The 17942-nt window shown below is 37.2% G+C and overlaps 1 protein-coding gene and 1 pseudogene across 1 annotated transcript; both read left to right on the top strand.

Annotated features, from left to right (window-relative positions):
- Positions 1-236: 236 nt before the first annotated feature.
- Positions 237-8341, top strand: LOC148102606 (N-acetylaspartate synthetase-like; annotated as a pseudogene).
- Positions 8342-10277: 1936 nt separating this feature from the next.
- LOC102787064 (uncharacterized) lies at positions 10278-15835 on the top strand. Its single transcript, XM_087842098.1, has 7 exons — positions 10278-10372; positions 10553-10681; positions 12515-12613; positions 12718-13512; positions 13599-13741; positions 14898-15007; positions 15120-15835. The coding sequence occupies exons 2-7, from the start codon at positions 10585-10587 to the stop codon at positions 15256-15258; spliced, it is 1383 nt and encodes a 460-aa protein (XP_087698224.1). The 5' UTR covers positions 10278-10372; positions 10553-10584; the 3' UTR covers positions 15259-15835.
- The last annotated feature ends 2107 nt before the right edge of the window (positions 15836-17942 follow it).

Here is a 17942-nt window from a genome sequence, read left to right as displayed (position 1 = left end):
GAAGTTTGTCTTCCAGCTTATGGTGATAAGGTGGTTTGTTTTGTTTTGTTTTTTAACTGAAAACGTGATCTTTTTTTAAAGATATTCAAGTTGTTTAAGGGCCTAAAACAGGCCACAGGCTGATTCCTCATCAGAAAAACTGAATGAATATTTTAACAGTTTTTATTTATTTATTTTTAAAGCATATTACCTCTGAATTTTAACACAGGGCAGAGGCAGAGTATAAAAAAGGTGGCATGCAAAAGCTCTGCAGTCAGAAGTTTGAAGTCAATGTTTTACAACATTAAGCAGTCTGAAAAACAGGCCATGATTGATAAAAGCAACTGAAAATCTGAAGAATTTGACTGGAGATTTCATCCCTTCTCTGTTATAGTCCTTTAAAAAGGATTTGATTTATTGTTTTCCAGGACAGGCGGTTCTCTACATGTACTAAGTATCAAGTAAATTTTATCAGTAATATTTCTAAATGTGTAGGATGCAGTGTTGGTCAAGTTACTTGAAAAAAGTAATCAGTAACTAATTACTGATTACTTCCCAAAAATAGTAATCCAGTTACTTTACTGATTACTTATTTTCAAAAGTAATTAATTACTTAGTTACTTAGTTACTTTTTAAAAACACGATTTACAACCTGAATAGGTGATAAAGTGATAGATCTTTCAGCCCAATTCTACTTTTTCTGCATAATCATCATACAAAATGTAATCAAATGGAAAAGTCTCTTTTTAAAACTTGTTTTATTATTTTTAACCTTTTAACTTTATGCATCAAGCAAAAATTTAATTATATGCAACATTCTCTGACTGGAAGAAATTTGTTTAATATTTAAACCTATTTTCTGCACATTCCAGCACATAAAATAAAATATTTTGTGTGTTTACACTCAGTCTTTCAAATAGATGCAAGTGAAACACAGCAGAAAATAAATAAAGTCAAAGACTAGCGGTCCTTTTGCTCTATTTTCACCAGTAAAGCAGGAGCGGGGTAGGCGGAGGTTTACCCTGGTGCAGGTGTGCCGCAGCGGTCAGTGGAAGAATCCGCGAGTTTCTCTGAGTTTCCCATTACGTTGTAGCGCACTCAGGGTTTGCTCGGAAGTTTAGGGTTTTTTTTCGCTGTAAAAAGAAGTTTTCTTCCCACGCACAACGGACACTAATGTTTTTGGCACTTTTTATGGAATCAAACTCAAAGTAAGGTCAGTACTTCCACGCTTTAAACGCTGCACGCTCATACTCTCTCCCACACTCGATATATGATCCATTGTTGATCTGCACACAGCTGTTGTCACGAACGTCGCACTCGCTTACATCACTGTCATGAGACATTCTCGCAAAAAATCTTGGTTTTAGTAACGCAGTAACGCAGCGTTCCTACGGGAAAGTAACAGTAATCTAATTACCGTTTTTGCAATAGTAATCCCTTACTTTACTCGTTACTTGAAAAAGTAAGATTACAGTAACGCGTTACAAGTAACGCGCTACTGCCCATCTCTGGTAGGATGTAATATTTAGCTGTTAACATGATGGAGAATGTCATCATATTATATTATCCAAAACTACAGCAAGTGGGGGAAAGTAGGGTTTATCTTTAGCTTAGTTTGTAGATTTGTCAACATTTGGAGGAAAGATGGAAGGGACTGATGCAATGGATCTACAAACAGCAGCTGAGGTAATTATTTAGTATTTTCATGAAATAGGACATGGCAGTTGGTGTTTTCCAACTGCAATTGGATGAGATTTATGTTATAAACATGCAGCTGATAAATCTGCAGAAGTTGTGTGATGCCATCAAATCAGTGTTTCCAGCATTTTGTTGAATCTATGCCATGAAGAATTAGGGCAGTGCTGAAGGCAAAAATGTTCCCAACCCAGCACTAGTAAAGTGTACTGATTATGTTGAATTTGCTTCTCAGTACATCTCAAAACCACTGCAAAAACAACCTACTGTGATTTCACACTTTCAAACAGAGCCACACCTGCTGCAAACCAACAACTCTTCCAACTCCTTCCACTTCAATGATCCAGCATCAAATGAAAGGAAACCTCCAGCTTAAATAGCAGCCTGATCCATCACAGATTACCAATAGGTGAGTTCATCAGACCAGGTGTGTCAACAGCTGAGGTGGGAACAGAGGGAAGGCCCGGTCCTGCAACAGAAGGTGTGTTTATTGCATACACACACACAGAAGAAAAGATGGATAGAAATATGTAAGACGCACAGGAGACTGGGGAACCATGATAGTTTTTAAGCTAAGCTTAAGCTAAGTTAACAGCCTATTTACTCCACAACACTATACGTGAAAAAGAGAATGGTTTCAATTCTCTTATTTACCTCTGCAATGAATGAAAACACAGCTAATATACAAGTTATATTTTGTTAAACTGAAAAAAGCAGCATTTTTACTGTAGTAAGCACAATAACAACAGCATTTTAATGTGTTGCATTTATGCAATAGTGCTGCAGAATAAAGAGGGTTAAATAGAGCTAGACAAAGAGGATAGTATTGATTTCAGAAGAAAGTGAGTACTTGAGAGTGGGAGGCAACATGTGCTCATAGTATGTATACCGAAAAACCACAGAGGATAAAAATGTAGCTTAGTAACATAGAATTACAAATACAAAAACACCTCCACACTCACTGTGTTCTTACTGAATTTGACTTTACTGAGCTTTTTGTTCAGTGTATCTCCTTCCTAGACTGTGAAGCAGTCATGATATTCACTTGTGTATGAAAGATGTGGTGAGGAATTTTTTTTTTTTCAAGCAGACGGCATTGCTGCTCATTTGCATCTAAAAGAGACAGAAAGTGTCTGCAGACTTTTCTGCAATGAGCTTATCAGAAGGATAGTTTCTCGCTGTGATCCAAGCACAGTTCTTCCATTTGCTTCCCTCGTGCCCTTGTAGTGGTTTTCCATTCAAGCCTTCCCCCAGGATGTGCATCAGTATCATTTTGTATGCATCACAACTGAAAAACGTCATCACTGTTAAATATAGCATCCAACTGATCCAACCCTCATGTCACATTTGGCATGTTTGGTCCTTTCGGATGTACGACGATTCTTTTTAATCTCAACAGATCTTTCCAGAATTCTCGGACTAGTGAGTCACTCCGCACCAGCTTCCCTGCTTCCTCTCAGCCTCTTGCCTTCTGCTGCCACTGTCGTATTCTATTTTAATACAGCGGAACATTTCTTAAAGTGATTACACAACATTAGCGACATCCTTTGTAGTGCTCATGAATAAGCAGGGAATTTTGTGGCTCATGTTTAAGCCATAAGCCAACATATAAACAGTTGGTGATTGTGTATATTCTTTATTGTGCTCAAATAATTTAAATCCTGTTGCAATTTTGAGCAATTTGCTCTTTGGGTTTGAGATTTTATGCACAGTGAGGAAGTGAAGCAGTTGTTGGAACTGTGCACAAAAGGTAATTCATTTCTTGCCAGATAACTTAGAATTTAAATGAGTTTGTTTAAAACCATGTTGGTTTTCCATTACCTGACCATTCTACCTGTCATAGTTCCAGTCTTCTATTTACCACAAACACATGCACTGCTCCCCTATTTTACAGTGAGCTCACCTAGTAGCTGTCCAGGTTGAGTGGGTGCAGTATTTTTCTTACTGCTGTGGTACACAGTGTTGCAAAGCGATGACCAAGTCATTTAAAGGCACCTGAAGTGAGACTTCAGCAGTCAAACATTTTCAGGACATTGTCATGTACAGGTGCTGTGGCAGGCAGGAAGACGGCACAGACACAAAGGGTTAAACTGAAGGAGGTAGCTTTACTGCACTGTAGCAAGATTACTAAATACAAAAGTTAGAAACAAGAAACCAGGACCACACAAACAATGTGGGATGATGCGACAATGGCAGAGGAAAACACAGGGCTTAAATACAGAAAGCATAACAAGGGAATTAGACACAGGAGGGAAACACAGCTGGGACTAATCTGACAAAATGAGACAGGGAGTAAGCAAAAGGGAATACAAGTCAAAGGAAAACAGGAAACACACAGATATGGACACAAGGAGAAGGACATGCAAGCTTAATGCTTCAAACAGACATGGGGACATAACTGACTGGGGAAAGTGTTTTGGGAAGTTTTATTTGCCAAATTTAACATTAAAACAAAATGTGTTTGATGAGACAAAAACAAATTCCTCAGTATTTGAAAAAATGCATTCAAAGAACTAAAAACCATAAAAAAAACTAAAGCAATGTGAGTTTAAAAACTATGATAAAAAAAAAATAAAGAGAGTGGTCAAGTTAAAAGAAGTCACGAATAAATAAACATTGTGTGCAGTATGAAATGTCTGTGAAGGTTCTCAGTCATTCAGGTCATCGTAGTCTAAGGAGCTTGGAAAGAAAAACGTCTGGACTTCTTTAAGTTTCTTCTCATCTGAGAAGCTTCTTCACGGTCAAATGGTGGAGAGTCCCATATTTAACCCCTATGGGAGTGTCCCCCCAAGGACAATGAACCCCCCAGTGATCCTTTACTTAATCACACAAGCCAAGATGTGAAAAAGGGTGTATGTCACAATCAGCCAAGGTTTCGGGTGAGCTCATTGTGAAACCTAGTCCCACCCTATCATGTGAGGAGTTCTCGGAAATAGGTGTGACAGAAGACAGAAGTTGACTAACTCTACCTGTTACACAGAAAAACACCACAGGAGGAAACACTGTTGCTGAAAGAAGGTCTTCCTGTTGGCTCTCAGCTTCTTATTTTACACACTCAGATTCTCTGCTGGTGTCATCAAGTGTGATATGGAGAAAAAAACACTAAAAAAGTGTTACAAAAAACAAAGCAATGGACTGAAAGAGCAAAATGAATACATTACATTAGTATGCAAATTTGAACCAGATGACAATCTTCATAAAAAATGCAGCAAATTTTTTATGAAGGGCTGATGGAGATGGTGCCAGACACTGCCTTCAGAGGATTAAGACATCACCCTAAGAGTCTCTGGCTTTATGCCGCTATGACAGGTAAGATCACCCATCTAATGTCTGAAACAAACAATCTTTTAAGGTAAATTGTTCTCTATTTTTCTGTTTTTGTAATTTGAACATTTTGTAAGATTCTAACTCCAGATACACCAAGAACGTCCGTGCCTGAACAAAGACCAACCACCTGTTCTGTAAAAGCTACTTGTCTGCTACTAAAAGCTTTTGTTCTTTTAGTTCTACTAGAATCAGTTTTAATGTCTGAATGTCTGAATGAATTGAAATTTGTGCTTTTTGTGTTGTTCTTTATGAACTTTATCATTTATTTACATTTAAGCATCACGGTATATCTTTCCTCTGGCAGTTATATCTCTTGTCATCACCAAATGTTGGTGGGTGATAGGAGTCCTCCCAGCAAGTGTGATGTGTTTGCGCTACTTCTACAGCAGACGTGTCATCCATGGTTACCTCAGGCGAGCTATGAACACAGACATGGGGAACATTGAGAAGTTCTACATGAAGCCACCAGGTACATAACATTTTCGCGGAAACCAGAAACTGCCACGTTCTGTTTTGCCATAATACAAAAGACTTGCATTTTCCCTTGCTTGAAGTGGTTTGAAACACACATTTAGAAATATTACAGATACGATTTTGGTGTTACTTACATCCACATAGTTGACCTCCTGTCCCGGAAAACACAAAATCAAAGTTGTTGCTCATCATTTCCTTTTATCAGTGGTGCCATGTTTTTTTTGTTTTCTTTTTCTGACTGTTCTGCATTGCAAAACATTGAGTCAGTCAAACTCATGACTGCAGAGTCATCAGCTTATAAATCTTTCAGATTCAAATAGTGCTCAAGGGTTACTCTGTGCATTCAAATGAGCCACCAAAGGCTATTGCCCAAATGTCTTTACTGCATGCGATAAGTGAAAACCACAAACCACTGTCTATGGCAACTTTCAACATCACTTTTCTTTCCAAATGAACATTACCTATTAGGAAGAATGCTTAGATTGTGCAAGCAGTTCATTTTACTTGGATCAGTGGTTCCCAACCATTTTTTTACTAGTCCCCCCTCCAAGGCATGGTACAAACACATCCTCCAACCACATACACCCATATTTTAATGTCAAACTCCACTGCAGTTTATTTCACACCTCAAACTTTTTGTAAACAATTACACAAATAATAATAATTTACAGGTAGCAATAAAATAAACTATTAACTCTTTTACACTATGTCTACACCTACGCAAGTATTTTTAAAAAAAATGCAGATTATTTTATGCGTTCGTGCCTTTTGTCCACATGTCCTTCCTTCTCTCACCCCAACCGGTCGCAGCAGATGGCCCCGCCCCTCCCTGAGCCTGGTTCTGCCGGAGGTTTCTTCCTGTTAAAAGGGAGTTTTTCCTTCCCACTGTCGCCAAAGTGCTTGCTCATAGGGGGTCATATGATTGTTGGGTTTTTCTCTGTATCTATGAAGCGCCTTGAGGCGACTTTTGTTGTGATTTGGCGCTATATAAATAAAATTGAATTGAATTGAATTGAAATTGAATGTAAATGGCGTTTGAGATCACTGAAAACAGAGATTTTTAAAAACTGTCAGGGTGGAGATTTTCAAAAAGTCAGTTTTTGCGTTTATGTGTGGATGAGGAAAAAGTTGATTTAGTCAGGGAATGTAAAAGGTGTACACCTTTTTTGACTTCATGCTGTGCACCACGTTATTGTTTATGTGAGATGAATTTCTACAATGGCAGATATAGACAAAATACTGTTGCTGTTAATCTTACTAGCTGCAGTTTTTTACACGCTTGCATATACCCACGCAGTTATTGTTCCTCCATTTATAAAGACAGATGTGTCAGAGTTAAGACGTGGCTTCTACATTCAACACAGACACTCTCACAAACAAATCCTGATGCCAACATCATCATCGGTTTTGAAAAAATATAATTTTTTAAAATTACATTTATGTGATGTACGTGTGGACGTAGCCTTCAATAACAGAAAAACAAACCATCTTTATGTTGTAATTATTTTACATGTCGACTCAGGGGAAACAAATTCTGCTGGGGATACCTACCTTTGCACCACCATTGTGCAGGTGAAGCCAAAGGCAAGATATGCTTCATCATATTTTCTAGTATTTGGCTCAGAAAAAAGTTGGTTTGGAAGCATATTTGGCGATCCTTCATCATCTGTTTTTTGTTTGTATGGGACCGCCGTCAAAACCCTGTCCATTATGCTAGCAGTGTTCAAACGTTCTTTTTTATTATTATTCATACCTTAGAAACCTTGAAACCTTAGCGATGGCAGTGCAATCAGGTTCTGAAGTATTACAACCAGTTTGTCTGGTACTGCATTCTCTGCTCCATTTTAATGTTCACTTTAAATTTCAGGATGTTGCTTTGCACTGCACTGAGTTGCTCCTGTGCAATTGGCTGATTATGATATTTGTGTTAATATGCAGTTGAACAGGTGCACCTAATGTATACACAACTGTTTTTCTCTTAACTTCTGAGAGAGCTCTTTTAACCTTCATGTGGTCAGCATTCAATATTATGCCAAAATTTTGTTTTTTCCAATATTTGAAGCAATAGGCTGAGTTCTGTTTATTGTCTGCTCGCCCCAGGCTCCTGTTTTTGGGTAGCAGTGCTAGAAGGCAAAGTGGTGGGCACTGTAGCAGCAGTTGGCCAGCAAAAGGAATCAGGAGGTGCTGTAGTCCTGCAGAGAATGTCTGTTGACCAGAGATATCGGAAATGTGGGGTTGGTGTTGTGCTGGAAAGGAAAGTTCTGGAGTTTGCTGCTCGTTATGGATATTCTTCAGCTATCCTTGGGACCACAGCATATGCACCGGCAGTGCACCGCCTCTACCAGTGCCTGGGTTTCTGCTGTGTGGGGGTCACCAACGGGTATGCCACACCAGGAGGACGACAGTCTTTACTTGAACAAATTTTCTACAGAGTACTCCACTATCACTACATCACTATAGAATTGATGTGCAAAGCATCTTTCTCAAATGGACACCAACTACAGTGAATGCACAGGTGACTAAAAATGAAGGGAATTTTTGAGACTGATAGGTCTGTTAACTTGCATAGTCACCATATTTGCCGGCTTTCCTTTCTGCCTTAAAATAGACTAAACTTTAATAGTATAGTAAATCTTTTCTGGTCTTATTGACGAAGGTAAAGTGCAAACATTCACACAGCAAACTACTGTACACAGTTTTTCCTCCCACACACATACTTGACTAATTTGTCTACAGCAGCTGTGTTGTTTTTAGTCTATATTTAATCTCTACATATTTTTTCTAATATCATAGTTTTGCTTTGGAAAATCAGCTGCTCTGCTGCCAGTGAACTTATTCATAGTTGTGACTGGTCAAGCGCTGGCAATGCCACCCCTTTCATGTGAATATGCAGCTAGCTTGGAAAAATGCTGGGCTTTATTAATGAGTTGATGACCAGCTTCATCTTACCATTTAGCCTGATTGATAACAGAACAATGCCCCGAGTATTGTAATTTTTTTTGTAGTACAGGGCCCAAAAAGTAAAAGTAAAAAGAGATAAAAAGAAAATTAATTTCCAAAAAGAAAAAGAGAAATAATGAAGAAAAATCCATAAAGACAGAATGAACACAGACAGGAAATCTAAAGATATAACCGAAATAAAAAACTTAACACAAAAAAACTCAAAGTTGTAAAAGAATAACAATGACCACCGGAACCAAAATTCAACATAATAAGAATCCAACACTCAGAAACATAAACAAACCTGAGACTGTAACAGACACACTTTTATCAGAGAGCTGTTCTCATTTCACTTCATTTTTATGGGTCTCCTTTTGTTGCTTTTCTCTCTACTTTCTACTTCATGTGTTAAACTGTGGATTTTGTGATGGACCAATTTGTGCCTTGTTGTAAAGAACTCAGTAAAGATTATTATTGTCATAGTGTTTACTGACTTAGTACTATATGGCTGCTGTTACCTCCCCATGTTTTTGTTGTTGCTTATTTGTCTGTTGTCAGGGTAACATCAAAAAACAGCTTTCCTGAAACTGAAATGTCTCATTGTCATGGAGAAAAAAAAAGAACCTATTATAATCTGGTGCAGACCGAATGACAGTATGCTTGTTATTTTAATTTTAAAATAATTTCAGTTATTTGAGCAACTTGAGAACTCATTTCCAGCCATCTGCTTGGGACACCAGGCAGTTGAGAAGGCACTGAGGTTAAAGAACAGAGTTTAGGGGTGTTTGATGGAATCCAAATGAGCTTTTTGTTGATTTGATACTGGCTACTGGATAACAAGTAAACATAGTTTGATGTGTATCTGGCTATAGTTATTTATTGGTTTGAAATTCATTATATTTTATTTGTACATTTATCACAATATGTGTGTAAATGTAACGGTACCGCAGCACTCCAATTCAAACCGCACTCTTTGCATACTCTGTGGGTTGGCCATGTTCTATTATACTCTGTGGCTATTTTTGACATTGTAACTGATTTATAACATCTGCTTGGCTGAGATAATAAAAGGGTGTATCTGTCAAACCCACACTTTCTGCACTCTTGCTTTTCTCACTTTTTTTTTTTTTTTTTTTTTTTTTTTTTATCACTTCACTTGCTCAGCAGAAACTCGTTGCCCCTACAGTAAAGTTAGATGAACTGGAGAACAGCAGGGTCCACCTAAAGGCAAAGGCTGTAGTATCACTTCTTCATGAACAGTCAAAGATGGGAACAATAGTTAGAGAACCACTGAGCATAAAATGATTAAAATCAGTAATTTTATTTTGAAAGATGTATAATTTTTTCAGTGGCCCCACAACCCCACATAGAAAAGCAGTTAAGAGAATGAATCGACAAAGTAGAAGTTGGCACGTATTTAGCCTACTTATTTTTTTTTGTACAAAGAGATCTTAGAATAAAACTTGAACAAGATATCTGACTTAGACTTTTTGCATAATATCTTCACATTGAAACTTCAATCTCAGCATTTTTAAGTTTTTGTGAAATCTGCGGTTCCGCGTATCTATTCATAAGAGCAGGCGGTTCCTGTTGCGAAATTCCTACTCAGACAGCCAGGATCAAAACTTTTCTATGGTGGCAAATATTTGGAGAGTTTATTGGTGGGTTTTAAATCAGAAACACTATAATATTAAGTTTATCATAATTGCTTTGTGTTCTGTGCAATGCACTGTTAAAATTCATCACATATGTTTAGATTATCTTTTGATTTCCCATCATCTCTAGCTGACTCACTCAGGAAAGAGGTATGCTCTTGCTCCACCTCCTAAAATACCCCGAAAGTTTGCCCTATAAGCAAAAAAAAGGAAGTAGATTAGATTTTAAACTCTTCAAACCGAAAAAGCTCATCATTCTATTTCCAGCTCGTCCACTGATTTTGTTTGATCTGCAAGGGGAGGTAAGGATTATTTCAATTATATTTTGCATTCATTAAAGTTTAGGCATATATATATTTGATTATCTATCATTAACCTTATATTATTTTAAAAGCAATCAACACCTCAGTGTAAATAATTTGAAAGGGAGGGGATTTATTATAGTGAAAACGATTTCACATAAAACATTTTTGATTTCACAGATTGGACTCCAGCTTTTAAGGCAGATGCAAGGATGAGTGTCGAGTACCATGCATCCACACATGGCATTGAAGACAGTAAAATTGCCTACAAGCAGTTTTTTGAAGAAGGCGGCAAATTTCACTTTGCAGGTAATGAACCTTGATTTTTAAATCTCCTGTCTTTTTTTTTTTTTTTTTCAAAGGAAATCACAAATACATAACATTGCTCTGCTCTCAACTTTTATGCTTGGCTCCGATGGAAAATTTTAATCTACATGGAGCAATGGGGAAATGGTAACCTTCCTGTAGTTGAAGGTGTTTTTGGTAACGATAGTGCTAAGCAGTAGTTTTATAGAAAATCAACCATTTGTCTAGTACCTGCACAACATCACCATGCAGTCTCATCTCTTTATTATTTGCACAAGGAATTGGTGGAACCAAAATGCACCTAGATGAATATTTAACTTAAATGTGTCATTTTATCAAAATAACAGCATTATATGGCCACAAAAAGCTTCGTTCTCACTCCCGAGTAGTGATGTGCGATACCACTGATTTCCTTTCCGATCCGATACCAAGTAATATTCAGGGTGGTATCGACGATACTGATCCGATACCGATACTTTGTACAAAAACTTATTTTATTTGTTGTATCTCAAATTATAGCGTCATAATGATTACAGGACATCAGATTACTTGTTCTTATCACTTAATAATGCAGAGTTCATCATACAGAAATAAAAAATCTGAAGTTGCGCTATTTAAACACCTTGCCTGGCTGCAGCACTAAAGGACTCCATGAGAGACGTCTGTCTCGCCCTAGCAGCACCTGCCCCTGTCCTCCTCTTTAGTTTGCCTCAACATACCCTCATCATATTCTGTGATATGATTTACTCTGAGGTGTTTGACAAGGTCAGTGATGTTGCAGCAACACCTCACTTTTTTGCCACATGTATCGCAAACCACGTCTCAGCTGTTTGTGGAGGTAAAATACGTCGCACAATCAGGCTCAGCCATTGTTGTGAGTGCTCACGCCAAGGGGCTGCTAGACATTTATACAGCCGTATTTCGCACATGACTATGAAAGGCGGAAGAGGAAGTAGTTCCTTTCGAATGTGGACAATCCGAATGTTATAGTTTCTTTCCACTGTGTTCCTGTTAATGATAAACTACAAATTTACCCTAAATTACTAAAATATCGATATTTTAATGTGAGAATCGATTCTAGAAAATAAATGATTGGTATCGGAGGAATCGATATTTCAGGATCGATCCGCACATCACTACAGGCGTAACATGCCGACGTTTTGTCACGTCCCGCGGGGTTCCTGTGGAACGCAAAAGGAGACCTTCAGCGTTCCTATGGTACGCGGCGGGTTATGGCTGAAATCCAGTGCAATGACGCTCCCGCGGTAATAGACGTTCCAGCCCTGTATTCCAGGCCTAAACCTAACCTTATCCCTAGCCCTAACCATAACCTTATTCGTGACCTTAACCAGGACTTTAATGACGTTAAATAGCATGTTTTTAAGCGATTTGAAGAAAAAGAGCGCACATGTGTAGATTGAGTCCAGACGGTTCTCATATTTCCTCATTTTTCCGAGGTTTTCATTTAGGAACGTGGTGGGTAGCCGAAAACATAATATGTTGACGATTTGTCACCTAGCCTAAAATGTTACGCTTTGGGAGTGAGAACGTGTTGGAATACATTGTATTTAAAGTCAAACAGAACACTTTTGAGGCTGCAGCGAACGTAGTATTATTTATTCCATTAACAGTCATTGTATAAAGCACATATGGTTGAAGTTGCTTTATTAAAAATATTTGAATTAGGTACATTTTGAAAGAGGAATTAACCATTTTTATGCAAGACGAATGTTTTTTAAAGTGTAATTTTGCAATACCACCCTCTAAAACCACAACTTCCTTAGCATGCTTCACCAACTTATAGTTTCTCCTTCTCCTTTGCCATCCGTCATTCAGTTTATACAGTAAGAAGCAGTCCTTTCAAGCTTGCCACAGTGTGCCTGGGGTTGCTGTGTTTACTCCTTTTGGCTGGTGTCATAGGTCAAAGCATCCACTGTGAGTCTACCTTTTTTGTTCTGTCTGTTAAGTATTAACATTTCTTTATATCAAGGTGAAATAAATTGGTTGTCCTCACCTCTGTCATGACTCCTCTCCAACAGATCAAAATGTGGAACGAGACTATAAGAATAGCTCAAAAGCCATGACTATGCAGAATCAGGACCTGCAGAAAAACATAAAAGCTGTGCAAAAAGAGAAACAGGATGCGCAGATACTCTATGATCGCTTACAGGGAAATTACAACTCCTTATCTACAAGAAGAGAACGGTTGCAGACCAATTACAATTCACTGATGGAGGAAAAACAGCAGCTTACGCAAAGCCGAGACCAGTTAAAGGACACTAACGCTGCTTTGAACCAAAATTTTGAAAAGCTAAAAGCTCTTAAAAACCAGCTGCAGGTGAGCAATGATGCCTTGACTACAGGCAAAGACTTGCTACAAAAAAAATATGATTCAGTCCTCAAGGAAAGAAATGACTTGCAGACCAATTTTAACTCTGTGACCGAAGAGAGGAACAACTTACAGAACAAATTCAACAATGTAACCAGATCAAGAGAGCAGCTGCTGAATCGTTACAATGACTTGATTAAGACAGTGGAAAATCTGCACGATAGCTACAACTTCTCTACAACTGAGAAGGACAAGTTAGCAAAAGGTCACCAAAATCTGACTGTACAACTTGAGCTTCTTCAGTCTACCTACAATGTAATCAAAGAAGCAGAAGATGTCCTTCGGGCTAAATATGACTCATTGGTTAAGGAAAAAAACGCTCTTCAAAGCAATTTTCTGAATGTAACATCAGAAAGAGACCTGCTGAAGGTGAATAATGAAAACCTGACTGCTGAGAGAGTAAAGCTGTTGGAGGAAATTAACAGACTGAATGCAACAATGCAAGGTAAGCAAAAAGAAAACAGTTATCAAACATCTCTTTACTTTTGCCCCAGTGTTTGGTTATTGATCAACAAAAATTGTAAATTACAGAGAAGAAATGCCCCACTGGCTGGAAGAAGTTTGAGTACAGCTGCTACTTCACTTCAGTTAGCAAAAAAACGTGGGAAAGGAGCAGAGCTGACTGCCAGAACAGAGGAGCAGACCTGGCAACAATAAAAAGCAAAGAAGAAATGGTTTGTTTACATTTGTCTTCTCTCCATATATAGTATTTGAGGTCATTTTCTTTTCTTAAAGTTGAACTCATTTTTTTCCTCCCCATTTTCACCAGTACATCAACTGACAACGCATGCTATGAATTTCAGCTCCTGAAAGTTTTTTTATTAAGTCATTTTTTTAAATTTTCATAAAACTAACACAATAACATAATCATAATGACATACTCATAAAAATGTTACCTTAAAAAACAGAAAGCTTTGCTAATACAGATATTAACAACAATATTCAAAGTCTACTAGCTCACTCTTTCATCACCAATGCTTATCAGTTTTTTCTCTCCTATGTATTACCAACAGGTCACTAACTTTGAAGATGTTATTATCCATTCTTCATATAAAACTACTGATTGGTGCTGTCTGATCTGCAATCTTCCCATTTATGAAACCAGCTTCCAGTTTGGATTCAGGGGACAGACACTATCTCTACTTTTAAGATTAGCCTTAAAACTTTCCTTTTTGCTAAAGCATATAGATAGGGCTGGATCAGGTGACCCTGAATCCTCCCTATGCTGCAATAGGTGTAGGCTGCTGGGGGATTCCCGTCATGCATTGAGTATTTCTTCTTCAATTCAATTCAATTCAATTCAATTCAATTCAATTCAATTCAATTTAATTCAAAATGCATTTATATAGCAGATTTAAAAACAACAGACTTAACCAAAGTGCTTCACAATCGGTTAAGAACGAGAGAAAACAATAGGGAGACAAATAAAGATAAATTAGAAACAAATACAGATAATCTTCAGTTACCTTTCTCACTCACTATGTGTTAATAAACTTCTCTGCACTGAATCGTACTTGTTATTAATGTCTGGCTCTCTTCAACGGCATGTCTTTTATCCCATCTTCCTTCTCTCACCCCAACCGGTCGTGGCAGAAAGCTGCCCCTCCCTGTTAAAAGGGAGTTTTTCCTTCCCAATGTTGCCGGGGTGCTGGATCATAGGGGGTCATATGATTGGTTGGTTTTTCTCTGTATGTATTATTGTAAGGGTATACCTGACAATATAAAGCGCCTTGTTTGTTTTGATTTGGTGCTGTATAAATAAAATTGAATTAAATTGATCCTTTTGTATGACAAACATTTGCTGTAACTTGCATGTCTCGTTCTTAATAGACCTTCATCAATGGCTTGTATAGCAGTGACAAAGAAGTCTGGATTGGACTGACTGATGAAGGAGTAGAGGGGCACTGGAAATGGGTGGATGGAACTCCAGTGACCTTAACGTAGGAAATTTAATATATATGTTTTTGTTTTTTTTGTTTGTTTTTTTTGTAAAGTTCTGCTTATCCAAGGACATTTTTATTCTGACTTTTAATATTTCACCATCTCTTGTAGGTTTTGGGGTAAAGGCCAGCCCAACAGCTATGATGGGAGGAACCAAGACTGTGTGGAGTTTTGGCACCGCGCATCAGGCGCCGGTGATTGGAATGATGAGAACTGTAATATTGAACAAAACTGGATCTGTGAGATGTAGTTTTCCAGAACTTTGGAATGCGTTAGGTGATACTGTCTGTTACCAATGAACATCATGTAATGTAAGCATAGAAACACATTAAGGATTATAATAATATGTTTTACAACTCACCAATTTATCCAGATGTTATTTGCTGGAGCAAATACAGATGGATGTAGCTTGTTGAATGAGTGACCCAAAAGGGACTCCACAAATATCTGCGTATACTGTTTATCATCTTATTCCTGACTCTGGTGGTGACACAGTATCTGTCACTTGCCAACAGATATTTTTGAAGGTACAATTAATTTGACACATGTAACTTACTCATATGCCAGTTTGCATGAAATTAATTTACTATCATGACCATTTAGTACATTGATTAACAAAAGCCTTTTCAAAGCCTTGTACTGTTATAATCAGTTATGTTATTATCACTTAATTATGCTGTACTTGCTTATCAGTGATTTTTTGTAACTGGGAAAATGGTACCAAATTAAATGCTGTGTAATTATGGATATATTAATTAACCACCATTCAGTTATTCACTCTCATTATTACAATAAAATAAAATAAATAAAATGTGATTTTTATCTTGCTCTTTCATTTACTGCTCACTGCTTCACTACTGTATAGGTCTGTGTAAATAATCATTCTGTACATAATAATTATAATTATAATAATTAATTTTTTATATAATATATATAATATATAATTATATATTTAATTTAATTTAATTTAATTTAATAATAATAATAATTATATATATAATAGATCATTTTTAATCCTACAACTGTTTATAACTTGCATAGTTCACATTTCTGTATAACTGTATATCTCAGATTTCTGTATAGTTTTTTTTATTTCATATTTATATCCTGTACATAGCTTGTACTCACTACAGCCTGTACAAACTTATAGTTATAGAATATTCATAACATACTTCATACCGTGTACATTATAACATACCATAATAGACCCATTTCTGTAATATACTTACATATCTATATTATTGCTAATATATATTGTAATATATCTATATCACAGCTAAAGCACTTCTGGATGGATGCAAACTGCATTTCGTTGCCCTGTACCTGTGCATGTGCAATGACAATAAAGTTGAATTCTATTCTATTCTATTCTATTTAGATATTAATCCAAGCAAATTAAATAACACAGCCTGCACTACTTTTTACAGAAATTATATTCAGACTTGTTATGACCTTGTAGTTTTTGACATGTGTTTTTACATACAACTGCCTGTTTCATATGTTACACTCTGTTTAAGCAAGAGTATAGTCAAGGGTGACATGTGCTGAAACCTCTGTGCTCACAGTGCTTTCCTGTTTCACCGATGTAGTGGAATTGACAGAATCAAAGCTATAAACATTAGGGTAGGATAACAGTCAGTTTCAGGAATGAATGTGTTATTAAAGTAGGGAAAAAAGGGAAGCAGTGGTGTGACAGCTCAGACTATTTCAGTGTTTAACAATAACAATCCACTAGAGGGAGGTACAGCCAACACATTCCCGTCAGCTTTGTCTGCTTTATATTTTTCATTCTGAAAACTTTCAGTAGAATTAACTTTTGCAACCATATTAGCTCATGTTGGTTCAAGTACTTTCTCCCTCTTTTTTTCCCACATGTCAACAGTCCTTTCTGGCACTAGTGAATGCTAATACATGTGCTCCACAAAATTTTTGTTCTTTGAGCCCATCAGAGGATACGCTTCTACATCACTAAGAAATAAAATGTTGTTACAAGAGGATGGGTCTGTTACATTTCTGCCTGAATTTCTTCTACCATTTGGCCTTGCAGTCCCACACAAGAGATCCTACTCATTTCTCTCCAGGCTACTCCAGGCAGGTGTTTGCTCTCAGTCTTCTATATAGTGTAGATATAGCTTATCTTTACTCTTTAACTACTTTTAAAAGTGATGTAATGGTTTATCCACCTATCCATTCTCTTCCGCTTATCTTTATCAGGATCAGTTTACTTGTCACAGAGTGTTACACACCTAGTTTTTCTGGAACTCTTAAAGGAGCATTTTAAGGTTTGACCAAATAAATTCTCAACCTGCTGCTTTGATTTGGTCTATTTTGAATCTGCTAGTTTTACAGCTGAGTTCAGTTACAGTGTCTGTAAACGTTCAGTTCAATTTAGGCCAAATCACAACAACAGTTGCCTCCAAGGACTTTATACTGCAAGGTAAATACCCAACAATACCCTGGAGAAAACCCCAACAATCACACTTAAACTCACACTTACACAGCCTCACCAACATAACTTTGTCTGTTGCTTTTCCCACTATCTTGTTAGTTGGCATTTATTCACAGATGTTTTTACATCCTACATGTGGCTGTGCTCCTCAACAGTCGAGCTCCATCTGTTCTGTGACTAAATTTCTGACAATTATTCTGGGGTTGACAGGCAGGCTGTCTGTGTAACAGCATATATATCTATGCATGTCGTGCAATAGACAGTTGTTAAAATACCAAAAATAGAGTGTAGTTATAATTTTAACAATGTAAATTTATATAAAATTGTGACATGTGCATGACTTCTTTGGTTGTTATTTTCCTAAAAAGTGTTCTCTTGACAGATCCCATGTTGGTCCGGATGCTTGTCCAACATGGGTTTATTATGCACAGTGAAAGTGTGAGAGACACACACAGTCTCTCTATGTGTGTCTGTTTCATCCATCT

Source organism: Neolamprologus brichardi, chromosome 6 (assembly GCF_056152115.1).
Source record: "Neolamprologus brichardi isolate AB-2024 chromosome 6, ASM5615211v1, whole genome shotgun sequence".
NCBI classification, from domain to species: Eukaryota; Metazoa; Chordata; class Actinopteri; order Cichliformes; family Cichlidae; genus Neolamprologus; species Neolamprologus brichardi.
The sequence above is the reverse complement of the archived record's forward strand: the minus strand, read 5'-3'. Positions and strand labels throughout refer to the sequence as shown.